The sequence below is a fragment of the Mesoplodon bidens genome (genome assembly GCF_964165515.1).
Source record: "Mesoplodon bidens genome assembly, chromosome: 12".
NCBI lineage: Eukaryota > Metazoa > Chordata > Mammalia > Artiodactyla > Ziphiidae > Mesoplodon > Mesoplodon bidens.
Genome location: NC_138168.1, coordinates 86,874,641 through 86,888,110, shown reverse-complemented (window position 1 = coordinate 86,888,110; position 13,470 = coordinate 86,874,641). Strand labels below are relative to the sequence as shown.

The following is a 13,470-nucleotide window of genomic DNA, read 5'->3' as shown; positions in this document are numbered from 1 at the left end:
ACTGAAGCCTGCGCACCTAGAGCTCATGCTCCACAACAAGAGAAGCCACCGCAATGAGAAGCCTGCGCACCGCAACGAAGAGTAGTCCCCGCTCACCACAACTAGAGAAAGCCCGCGCGCAGCAATGAAGACCCAATGCAGCCAAAAAAAAAAAAAGAAACATGTCCTGAGAAAATGAATTTACAGAAGCTAGGGAGCTATAACGTTATCTAATTTTTTTTTTTTTTTTTTTTTTTTGCGGTATGCGGGCCTCTCACTGTTGTGGCCTCTCCCGTTGCGGAGCACAGGCTCCGGATGCACAGGCCCAGCGGCCATGGCTCACGGGCCCAGCCGCTCCGCGGCATATGGGATCCTCCCAGACCGGGGCACGAACCCGTATCCCCTGCATCGGCAGGCGGACTCTCAACCACTGCGCCACCAGGGAGGCCCTAATTTTTAACAAAGTATTAAGGCCTGTTTATGGTATTCATATTATTAAAACAATTTGCAAACAGATTTTTTTTAGTATCACTAGTTGCATTTTTAAATTTAAAGATATTGAAATATAATAATAATTTTTAGAGGAAAACTGTTTTATAAAGCATGTTTACAAGCCAAGGAGAATTAAATATTAGATATGTTATTTATGAACACAAGTTGTAAGTAACTTAATCATAAGAAATAAAAATATAGTCATAGATAAGAACAATCAAATATCATGAGTGTAATTCTTCTTTTCTACAAAATCCTTCAACTATCTTCATTAGTATTATCACATAAGCCATAAAAACTGTGCAAAACAGAAGATATGTATTGGGCACAATCTACAGTACCAGCTGGTCAAGATGTTTCTAACAATTAAGAATGAAAATTGTCCTCAAACCTAAAAGGTTTTCCACTGCTTAAAATGTATGCCCTTAAAAATGTATGATTATTTGGGGGCTTCCCTGGTGGCGCAGTGGTTGGGAGTCCGCCTGCTAATGCAGGGGACACGGGTTCGAGCCCTGGTCTGGGAGGATCCCACATGCCGCGGAGCAACTAGGCCCGTGAGCCACAGCTGCTGAGCCTGCGCGTCTGGAGCCTGTGCTCCGCAACGAGACAGGCCGCAATAGTGAGAGGTCCGCGCACCGAGATGAAGAGTGGCCCCCACTTGCCACAACTAGAGAAAGCCCTCGCACAGAAACGAAGACCCAACACAGCAAAAATAAATAAATTAATTAATTTTTTTAAAAAAATCATCTCACTGCCAAAATTAAAAAAAAATGTATGATTATTTGGCAGAGATTAAAAAGTAAAATACATTTAAAAAATAAAAATATAGACTTGTCTAGCCCCTACTGACTTACAGTTAGCTTCAAGGGAGGAAAAAAAAGTATAACAACACTTCTTTAAAAAAATAGTTCATATTTGACTTCTATAGCATTTTACTATTTATACAAGTATTTTTTCAAGCCTCACAACAACCCTGTGAGGTAGGTAGGGAAGTATTATTATACCCATTTTACAGATGTGAAGACTTACGGTCAGAAAGATTAAGTCACTGACATTAAGATATGTGGTGAGAAAGAGCAGCATCAAGGAATGGAATCCAGTTATTTGACTTCAAAATTGTGGCTCTTTCCCAGACATACTTAGTAAAAAGACTAAGACAAAACAAACCCAGAAGGGGAGTGTACATATATTCATTTACATTTGTATACATACACTTCACCTTATAGAAATTATGTCTCTGAAATAGGAATAAAAATAAAGTCTTACTTTCCCATTGAGTTAATTATAATTTTGGAGCCTTATCTTTTATTAGTTTGGATTAATCTCCAATAAAGAAGAATTTTCACTCTTGGTTTCTCTTTCATTATTTTACAAACACAACATTTTATAAACCAAAATTTAAAACAAGAGGGGCTTCTGTACTGCAATTTTTTGGAAAAGTAAACAATCTCAAATAATTCTAATAAACATGTTTAATTCACACACTTTGAATGTGTATGTATTTCTTTTTTTTCTATAACAAGGATAACTTTCTCATTCAGTTAAATCTCAACTGGTCAAACCAAAGGCATACAACTTTGATAGGAATTCAAAGCTATGGGCTACCTCATTATCTTTTTTCAGCAAGGGTTCTAATAGAAAATGCAGTGCGCTCATTCTCAATCTCTTCCTTGTTCCAACACATCTAATGGATGCAAAGCTCAGCAGCAGTGATTCAGTGCCACAGAGGGTCCTCAGGGGAGAGGAAGACAGTCTGGGAGAGTGAGCGTAACGCAGTTTTAAGAAGCCCTGACTCGTCTTCCTGAGCCCTCACCATGAGCCCCCATCTCCTAGGAGAACCAGTGAATCAAAGATGAGGTAATAGTGCCAGGACTTTTTCACCGCTATTACTTCAAAAACAGTCCTTCATAATAACAATTAATCAACCCCGTCCTGTCCATAGGTGTCCTTGTTAGAACCTAACCACTCTCCAGCCAAAAACCTAAACTAAAGTAAGCTATTCACCATCTGAAGCGTATGCCAAATCTTTACTACATATCTAGTTCTGCTCTACTGACTTTGAAACTTGCACTATAATAAATTCTTATTATAAAATAGTTATTCATGGACTAAGAGGGAAAAACATCATTTGCCCTAATAAAAAGATGTACATAAAAAATCATTCACAGAGTCAAAATACTGCTCAAAGAAAATTCATTTTTGAGATTTCTAATCAAAATAATACTCAAAGTAAACTAACCTCTTAACAGCTACAAAGTATTGATTCATTCTGCAAACATCCTGCTATATGATGTGAACACCTGACCCCTTCTCCTAAGGGTTCATAATCTGGCCATCAGATTAAAACTTCAAATACTGAAATTTGGGTTCTTTTCCGATGTTTCCCATCTTAAGGAATACCTTCAGTTTTATCATCTGACTCCAAGCAAGCCAGATTGTGTAATAAACCAAAGTTTAAAAAAAAGTAAAAGTATATACATATGTATGTATTTAGCTATTAAAATTTAGAATCACAGCCTTACTCAGGTAATTAGGGATCTCAAAGATCTGGGTGCTTTTGCTCTTAGCCAGATGAACATGCAAACTCACCACAACAGAAAAATCGCTTATACTCTCTCACTCTCAAGAACAATATCCACAGTATGCCCCTTTCTAGTTTTACCACCCTTAATGGTAAAGAATTTCTGAGATATAAAGTTATTAAAACCAAGTCTGTACTATTTTCAAATCAACTCCTCTACTAGACATATTCCTCTCACAAAAATCTTCTCATATCAAAACATGTCTTTGATAATAATACTTCCCTTAAACTTCCAGCAACTACACTAAACACTGTAACCTTACCAAATAGTGTATACTTTTCCCCTTTGATCATTCTTGGCCTTCTCTGTAATTCTTTTCTCTTTAAAATCCAGTGACCAAAACTGGACATGCAACTCAAAAGGAAGTAAGCTATTGCAAAGAATAGAGAAAGAACTATATCCATGACCTTGGATGCCATACTCACTTAAAAATATTTTAGCATCATGTTGACTTTTTACTGACTCATATTCAGCTTGTGGTCACCCATGATTATGGCTTTCTTCCCTCTTTATTTATACCTAGCCTGTCCTTCTCCATCCTATATTTAATCGTTGGATTTTTTTCCCTCCACACACTTAATTCACTCAGTTTCATACAGTTTTCACAGATCCACTTTCCCTTTTATCACAATGCTTTATAGAGATGTTTAAATCTGCAAGTTATAATAACTACCATTTATGCCTTAAAAATATCAAGATGAACACAACTTTGTAAATCCACTATACTTCAATTAAAAAAAAATCAAGACCATGAAAGTACATATGACATACAACACAACATACATTGTAATTTACAAGTAATAGTGGAACTAAGGACCAGATCACACTATTGCATACTGGACACCTACCTCCACCGGACGGTCACTCTTGACCAGTGCTATACGTGCCCTTTGCAAGGAACCATCCATCAGCTTGTGAAGTCTCAAAATTAACTTTCTTAACCCCATCTGCTTCAGTGCTTTGTCTACAAATGGTCTATAAATAGAAGTCAGACAATGTCTACTAAAGCCTGCTTCTGTGCTGCAGTCTGGTGTTCCCCAGCCAACAGACTCGTCCTCAGATTCAAGCCTCTCGAGCTTCTTAGTTATGCAATCTGGTGACTGGATGTTGAAACTGCTGTCAATGGGCTGCCTGGCTTCTGGTACCCTTGGATCGGAGATTTGTTCTTCTCCGCTCTCATCCGTACTGCTTTCCAACTCTTTCAGTTCTCCTTCTGTGTCGCCACCCTCATCTTCGGGCTCATTGCCTTTGGATGATCGTGGGGAAGGGATTTCAAACACTGGCCAGCCAATGTCTGATAAATTCTTGATGCCCAAAACAGTGCCCATAATCCTTAATTTCTGATTTAAGTCTTTTGTGATGTTTAACCACAAACAGAGTGCCTGCACCCTGTCCTGGAAGTCTTTTGCAGCGTATTTTTCATAGTCCTTTTGAAGAGCCTGCAACGATGGATAAAGTGCCTCTATGTACTCCAGCAGCTCCATTATCCGTTTGACCTGCTCAAATGACACCCTCTGGCGCTGGAGATGCTCATGATATGTTGAGTAACCCACAACCTTTGTCCCATGAGGGGCTCTGCACTGCCCTTCTACCAAAGTACCATTAAAACTAGCTCCATTTCTAACAAAGGCAAAGCTCCCATAATTAACTTTGAAAGTAAGGATTTCATTGATAATATCTGGGATGGCTTGACGGGCTGTATATAAAAAGAGGTCCTGGTCGTTAATGGTCCGTCCTGCATGCCAGGCTTGTAGCTCTAACCAGATCAGTTCATTAGATCGGTTAAACCAGAAAGCAGATGTATTTTCCTGTCCTCTTTGCTCCCTGTCCTTCTTCTTTGAGACTGAGGTAAGTTTTAGTAGAAGTCGTAGAGTTTCAAAAAACTTTAAGCGATCTGCTGGACAGTCAGTCCTAGAAGTTTGGCGTGCAGTTCTGGCTATCGGCATGGGCACAGACACCGGAAGCTTAGCATTGCTGCAGCCAAGACTGAGGTAAGGCTTATTGAGATCCACATCTGGAATTGATTTTTTGGGCAAAGACCCACCCACCGGGTCCAACATGAACGAGCACTGCACGTTCTTCTTATGATCCGGCTCCGTCGTTCTAAGAGCTGCTCGGACCTTTTTCTCCTGCTTACAGCTGTATTCTTCCACATTCTCCACAGTTTTTCCAGTGTCTTTATGTGGAGGTTGGTTTGGTGCATTCATTTTTTCTATTAAAAAAATAAGCAGAACATTATGTTACTCTAAAATATAAAGTTATTCTCAATATTTCAATGACTGATATTCACATGTACTTATATTTTCAGACTGTTATTGAAGAAAATAATCATATCATATGCTGAAAATTAAGAGAATACACACACACACACAACATTTCTCTCTGAATCTTTACAAAGGTTTTACCCATTTTCCCTGTTGCATAATACTTGCTATATTCTCTAATATTCTCCATTACTAACTTAAAACCATCTGCTTACCTCTCTACTACAAATTGCAGTCATCCAGCTAGTCAGATCTTCACAAGTCATCACCTTAAACTTAAGAAGGGAGAAACAGTATGGCAGATCTGACAGAAACCTGATTTAGAGAACACATCCAATTCCTGCCTTTGCCATGAACTGAAGTATCAGCTTAGAGCAAATCAGTTAAGTTTTCTGGGTTACTTTTCTCATTTGTAAAATCAAGTAGATTGAGGAAAGACCACTTAAGGCACTTTAAGATTATTCTCATAAAACACTGAAAGACAGATAAGCAAAAATGTTTACCTGAATTTATTCTATTCCTTGATTTCTTCTTTGCCACAAACAGGTGAACAATAACATTTTAAATTCAACATTAAGAAAACTGAAGACATATAGCCTAATTTAGTATAATTTGCCTAGTTTATTATGCTGGCACATAAAGTCATTCAAAATTAACGCAAAGGAAGTAAATATCACACTTTCCCTTCACGTAACTGTAAAAGGTTCTATTAACTTAATTCCCAAGCTCTGAGATGAACACACATCTTCCTTCCTGTTTGGCATTTCTGACACTAGGAACCACCGTACCTCACTGAAACCCCTTCAGTCTCTTGCCTTCTACATACAGCACTCTCAGGGTTCTCTTCTACCTTTTGAGTCCCTCCTCTTCAAATTCTCTCCTGGGAACTTGGCTCACTCCATTAAAAAGTTAATGCTTCTCAAAGCCCCTCTCCTAGGTCTCTTCTGTCTCACCTTCCCTCTCCCTGGGTGACCTCCTTCACACCCACGTCATACACTGATGATGCCCAAGCCTATAGCACTGTCCCCATGTCCCCTCTACACTCAAGGTACACTGTCTCATTGAATCTAGGACACACATTTTGTATTTTAACTTCTCTGAAATTAGAATATGTTTTATAATTATGGTGATATAAATAACTTTTAGGAATATATTCACTAATATATTTCGTTTTCCTTTATATATATGCACAATAGTAATAAATGGTTTTAAAAAATCTATTATCTAAATATCAAGAAGTATAAAAGAGTTCTTTAAATAAAAATTTAAAATTCTAAGTGTAAGAACACACTGTGTCATCAATTATAAGCATTTTTTTCTTAGTATATAATATTATAGTATGCTTTTAGATTTGATGAAATAGAGTGTATTTATATGGTTACAGACTAACATACCCAAAATCAATTCACCAAAGAAAATTTGTTTAAAACCAATGTATTTCCAAATCAATTTAAATTAAATTAGTTTTAAAATAAGGATTTTAAAACAAGTATTTCCATGAGCACTTCCAACCTGATTTACATTATATTCAATTTCTTTTATGATCCATCAAAAAGGACTTTACTGTCTGTAAGGATTTGTGTTATATTTTACTATAAAACTATTATTACTATTACCTTTTAAATTAGCAATACTTTTTAAACAATAGAACTTTTATCTGTACTTTTAATCTACTTTACTTCTAAATGTCTTAAAATGTTTTACACAGTCCATTCAGGAAATTTCTTCACTCAGAATGGCTATCATTAGAAACAAGACAAATAACAAGTGTTGGCAAGGAGGTGGAGAAAAAGGAATCCTCATACACTGCTGGTGGGAATGTAAATTGGTACAGCCACTATAGAAGGTTTCTCAAAGAACTAAAAATAGAACTACCATTTGACCCAATAATTCCACTCCTGGATATACATATCCCAAAAAAACCCCAAAACACTAATTCAAAATGATACATGCACCCCGATATTCACAGCAGCATTATTTACAATTGCTGAGATACAGAATCAACCTCACTGTCCATCAACAGATAAATGGATAAAGAAGATGTAAAGAGTGTGTGTGTGTATGTGTATACATACATATCAATACATACAATGGAATACTACTCAGCCATAAAAAATGAAATTTCACCATTTGCAGTAACATGGATAGAGCTGGAGGGTATTACGCTAAGTGAAATAAGTCAGACAGAGAAAGACAAATACTGTGTGATATCACTTACATGTGGAATCTAAAAAATACAACAGGGCTTCCCTGGTGGCACAGTGGTTGGGAGTCTGCCTGCAGATGCAGGGGACACGGGTTCGTGCCCCGGTCCAGGAGGATCCCACATGCCGCGGAGTGGCTGGGCCCGTGAGTCATGGCCGCTGAGCCTGTGCGTCCGGAGCCTGTGCTCCGCAACGGGAGAGGCCACAGCAGTGAGAGGCCCGTGTACCGCAAAAAAAAAAAAAAAAAAAAAAAAAATACAACAAACTAGTGAATATAACAAAAAAGAAGCAGACTCACAGATATAGAGAACTAATGGTTACCAGTGGGGAGAAGGAAGCGGGGAGGGACAAGATAGGGTTAGGGGATGAGACACAAATTACGATGTATAAAATAAATAAGCTACAACAATATACTATACAACACAGGGAATATAGCCAATATTTTACAATAACTATAAATGAAATGTAACCTTTAAAAATTGTGAATCACTACGTCATACATCTGAAACTTATTGTACATAAATTATACCGCAATAAAATTTTTTTAAAATTTTTTAAAAAGTCGAATTTTTTAAAAAAGAAATTTCTTCACAGTTTTATTGTTTCTAGCTACAAATACTTATCAGTCCTCATTTATAAAAAATGTGTCCGGGCCAGCCCTTTGCCTCCTCTTTGCTGTTTTGTTTAACTGTGTTCTTTACACTTTTATTAATATAGCACACATATATCACTAATTTCTACTTAGTAAAGCAATGGTTATTTGAAAGCAAAGCTAACAAGTACTTCCAAATTTAACTCCATTATATTTTATGTTTCAAGATATCAAATCATACTATACTTTCTTACTATGAAACACAAAATGATACATACATGGTATCAGGGGGTAAGATTGGAGATAAAGATAATGAGTTTGTTTTGTAATATATTGAATTGGAGGTGCCTATGGGACATTCATGTAGAGATGTCTGTGGGTAACTAATATATGAGTCTTGAGCTCAGGAGAGAAATCCAGAGGTATCAATTTGGAAATTATCAATATATACAGATGTTGTTTAATACCAGGAGAGTACACAAGAATATCCAAGAAACGTGTGCAGAAGAGAGGCAATGCAGGCCTAGGAAAGAATGCTATATTAACTAATACGTGCATCCACATGGTTTTGAGTCAGAGAAATCAAAAACTTATGTCACAAAAAACTCTTCTGTTAGCTTAGGGTTTAGGATTCTAAGAAGACTTTACACAATGAATGTAGGGTAGCATTAGTGACCAAGGCCAAAGAACGTCTGCATATAATTTATAACTTAAAAGTAAGCGAACAGTGGAAAAGTATTACTTTCCTTATATAAATTATAAATGCTCTTCTAACCCATGATTTAAAGGTCCTAAGGGAAACAAAGGGTGAACTGAGAGTAGCTGGGATGCCCTGAACAACACAGAAGACAGAGCTATGAACGTTAAGTCCAAACCTATGCTAAATTTACCACACAGCTAATAGTCAAAGCACGAAATATCAAGAGATGAAGCTTCTGAGCCTTGATCTTTATTCCAACAATTACAAGGACTTAAGGGGGGAAATGCCACAATCCCACTTTTCTGTATAAACCGAATCGAATTTTAGCAAGCTTAGAAACCTAATTTTTGTAGAGTATACACAAATATTGTGAAGCCTATCTTACAGCACAAAAAATGGTATATTACACAATTTTCTGAAATTCTGTATTCAAAATTTTGGTCCAGTCTTTGGACCTACAATGTGTGTAAAGGAAAGCAAATGGGGAAAGGAGGAAGACAGGACAAAGAAGTTATTTTTTTTTTTTTTCCAAAACAAAAAACCAAGTTGTTTTTTTTTTTAAAAAAAAACACACAAATGGAAATAGGTACATCATTAAAATGACATAATTTAAATTTAAAATGGACTTAAGCCCCAGTCTAGCTACTGTGCAAAAAGAAAATACCAATCTTTGTTTGTTTAGTTTGCTGTGAATACTAAATCCCTCTGCAATGAACAGTCAAGCACAGAGTTTCTGTAAAGGAGAATGGATCAAAAGTATATAGAATGTTTTATATAAGTTCTAATTACAGTACTACAAAACTAGTTCATAATGACTTAAGACTAATGAACATCTGAGCTCCCAAGTGGCTATAAATTAAGTGGTATGACTTTGTAGTACTGTTAAAACAAACCTTCCAATAAGTTACTGTTTCCTTTGGCCAATCACCAATAACTCCTGCCAAATCAGAGAAACATGAAAGGAAAAGAACAAAAAAATGTATAATGAAACTGAACGCAAACAAATGACAAGCAATATGGTTCACTTGTTTAAACAGATATAAGACAGTCAACTGAATTCCCCACAATTCATACCTAGAAACAGCTCTTTAGAGTATGTATAAAATGTATTTTTTATCAAGTCCTCACAATTCTTACATTCTTCCATACATGTATGTCAAATTCAAAACAGTGGCCCTCCTCGATCTCTCAAATGAGAAAGCAGAAACGGGTATCTGCGCTTTAAGTGTGAGATGATCTTTAGAGCAGTGATGTGCCAGGCTATCAATGTCAACAACCTGAAGGGACTTAGAGATCTTCTAATTCAAGGTTCTCAAACTTTAGTAAACATTAAGAATCACTCAGGTTCTTGCTACAATGCAGATTCCTGGGCCCACTCCCAGTGTCTCAAATTCAACCTGGCTAGAATGACACCACATTTGGGAAAACACTGCTCTATTCAAACACTGCTTTACCCATTTATGAGGTAAGGGCTTACAGAAATTGTCATCATCTTTACAACAACACTGTGATGGAGATTCCCGCAGAACATGGATGGCCAGACAGATGAGACATGTCGGGACAGGGATCCTAACCCATGTTTGTGCCATCAACCACCTTTAGGCCTGTCAAGCTGCTCACAGGGCAGGGCTGTCTGACTAAGGAAAGGTTAAGATGCTGAGTGCCATAAAAGACAGATTACAGTGGGCAAACTGATATGTGGAAGCTTTAAATAAGACCAGGTACTTGACGGAATGCCTTGAAGAATGGATTCATCTTAAATAAGGGTAGCAAGGAAGGCAAGAGAATATTTTAAGCCATAGAATAAACATACAAAAAGACACAAAAGCAGAAAAGAAGAGAGCCTGGCTGGAATAGTGAGTCTACATGTAGATGGGTAGACTGGAAATATAAATTAGAACCTTGAAAGTCAGGCTGAGTTTGGATTAAAGAACTGAAATATAGATTTAAGTCCACTCTAGTTCACAAAGAACATTTCTCTTACTCTACAGATTGAATCTGATTCATAACCATTTTACCAGATCAATTTTATAGCAGTATTATATTAAAAAAAATAAAACTTGCTAATCTCACTATGTTAGCAAAAAATCACACACATTTACATACACACACACACACCTTGAGATATTTGCTAACGATAGGGAGATTAATGTGTGTACATGTACATGCATACGTGTGTGTATATGCACACATGTATACGCCAGATTACAGATTACTCTCTCTGTAACCTGGCTCTTACAGTATTACATTACTCCTGCAAAAGGGGGCTGATAATGATTACGAGGCAGATTCACCCTGAAAAGGGCTTTGGCCTGGGTGTCTTCATTCTTATTTAACCTACTTAAAACTATGAGATGAACTGGATTTACTTCCTTCTGCTAATTAAAAAGAACAAAGATTTAAGAATGAGATAGTTTGTCTCTTCTTAAACCAGCCTTAAGGAGAAACAGCTACACATGGGTAGCTACACATTATGGTCCAAAATTTATCAAAATCTTAATTGCTGTAGTTTGGTAGTTATTTACCATTATCCAAAAATTATGATCTAAAGTAACACCACAGTTAAATTCTGTTACTCATCAAAGTATGAAATCAAGCCTGGTCAGTGAGTTAATTCAAGAGCTGAACTGGTAGGTTACATCTGTCAGGATGTCACATAGCTGGTATTTTTTAGGTAATAAAGAGCTAACCATCTTTACCTAGATATCATAACATTGTTATATATTTAATATTTAGCACAGCTTCTAAAAGCAGAAGTTAATATTTTGAAAACAAAAATATCTTTAACATTCCCAGGGAAACAAAATCAGGAAAATGCAAAAGTCAAATAAAATAATTTTAAACACATCTAAAGTCCATCAGTACAAAGAAATAAAACACTGTGGGCAGTGGTGACCTCACCTTTGTCCTACATCCCTAGGCCCCCTCCTCAGGCCCCCCCTATCTCAGACAACCACTACGATACATATTGTTTGGAACTTTCCCGTCTGTGGTTACCCACTTGGCGTATTATGAAAGGAAATCACAATGAGTGACACAAGTCTTTCTGCAGAACTTCTCGTGTTTATTTGCACGAACTTCTCTAAAGTTTACTCCCAAAAGTGCGTTTGCTTGGGTCAAGGATATAACCAAGCTCAGTCTGAGTGTATTAACAAATTACTTCCACACAGGGATTGAGACAATTTACACTCACACCAGCCTTGTAAGAAAGCTGCCATCTCCTCATATCTTTGCTAGTATTTGATAATGCTCATCAGGGTGTAGTAAGTATTAGAAAGAAAACCACAGGCCCCAAATGGGTGTCAGTCGCATGCTAAAAGCCCATGATGGCAAACCTATATTTTATACGTTACTTCACTGCAGTTCCAACCTCTCCCAGAAATGTAGTTTTAATTGAACAGTCTAGAATTTTCTGGTCAATACCAATAAAGTAATCCATCAAGTAGACCCTCTACAATCCCCCAGAGGAAGAGGTACTCTGCATGATAAAACCCCTGTCATCCCTCCCCACCCCCATAAAAAAAGATGTCTGGGGCTTCCCTGGTGGCGCAGTGGCTGAGAGTCCGCCTGCCGATGCAGGGGACACGGGTTCGTGCCCCGGTCCGGGAGGATCCCACATGCCGTGGAGCGGCTGGGCCCGTGAGCCATGGCCGCTGAGCCTGCGCGTCCAGAACCTGTGCTCCGCAACGGGAGAGGCCACAACAGTGAGAGGCCCGCGTACCACAAAAAACAAAACAAAACAAAACAAAACAAAAAAGATGTCTGGTCAAAAAATAATCCTTTCTTTTTTTTTTGCTAATAGCTCCCTTACTCCACCCTTTTTCCTATAAAATCCCTTCCATTTTTGCACAACCACCCAGAGAACCCTTCTAGCTGCTAGACGTAATGCTGCCTGATTCATAAATAAAGCCAGTCAAATCTTCAAATTTACTTGGCTGAACTTTGCTTTTTAACATAAGAAATATATTTGGGTTTTGTCCAGGTTCCTGACACAGAGCTCCTAAAACCCTTGGAATTTTCCGATAGAAGCATCTTTTTTATTCATAAGGAGCCCCTATCAATCACACCTCAATTTACACTAATGAGGCAACTTAAGTGATAAACATAAGTAAAGTGTGTTCCTGAGTTCTATGAGCAGTTCTCTCATGGGAACCCTCAATTTATTACCAGTTGGTCAGAAGGTTGCCTGGTACTAAATTTCCATTTATAAAAAATAAGCCTATAACAACAGTAGTTGGTTATTTTGAGCCTAGGATAATAAGAATATTTAAAGAATCATATCCATATAATAGCTCATGACAATGGCTACCATCACTAAAGACAATAGGGTTAGTGGCTACTCTACCCACAGAACCGTGAGCCCAATAAGATGGACGCTTTCATAACACTAAGCTTTGGGGTGGCTGTCACAAAGCAAAAGGTAAGCAGAAAAACGAAAATATTATTGGTGATGTTAATTAAAAAAATGAGTTCAGGGGCTTCCCTGGTGGCACAATGGTTGAGAGTCCACCTGCCGATGCAGGGGACACGGGTTCGTGTCCCGGTCCGGGAAGATCCCACATGCCACGGAGCAGCTGGGCCTGTGAGTCACGGCTGCTGAGCCTGCGCGTCCGGAGCCTGTGCTCCGCAACGGGAGAGGCCATAGCAGTGAGAGGCC

At 37.8% G+C, this 13,470-nt stretch overlaps 1 protein-coding gene across 7 annotated transcripts in view; it reads right to left on the bottom strand.

Moving 5' to 3' along the window:
• MAP3K4 (mitogen-activated protein kinase kinase kinase 4) overlaps positions 1–13,470 on the bottom strand; it is a 164,369-nt gene that overhangs the window by 56,612 nt on the left and 94,287 nt on the right. For all 7 annotated transcript variants that reach the window (XM_081250460.1, XM_081250463.1, XM_081250457.1 and 4 more), the window contains one exon: positions 3,902–5,265. In XM_081250460.1, coding sequence (XP_081106586.1) covers positions 3,902–5,265 — 1,364 coding nt within the window. The remainder of the gene's footprint in view (positions 1–3,901; positions 5,266–13,470) is intronic.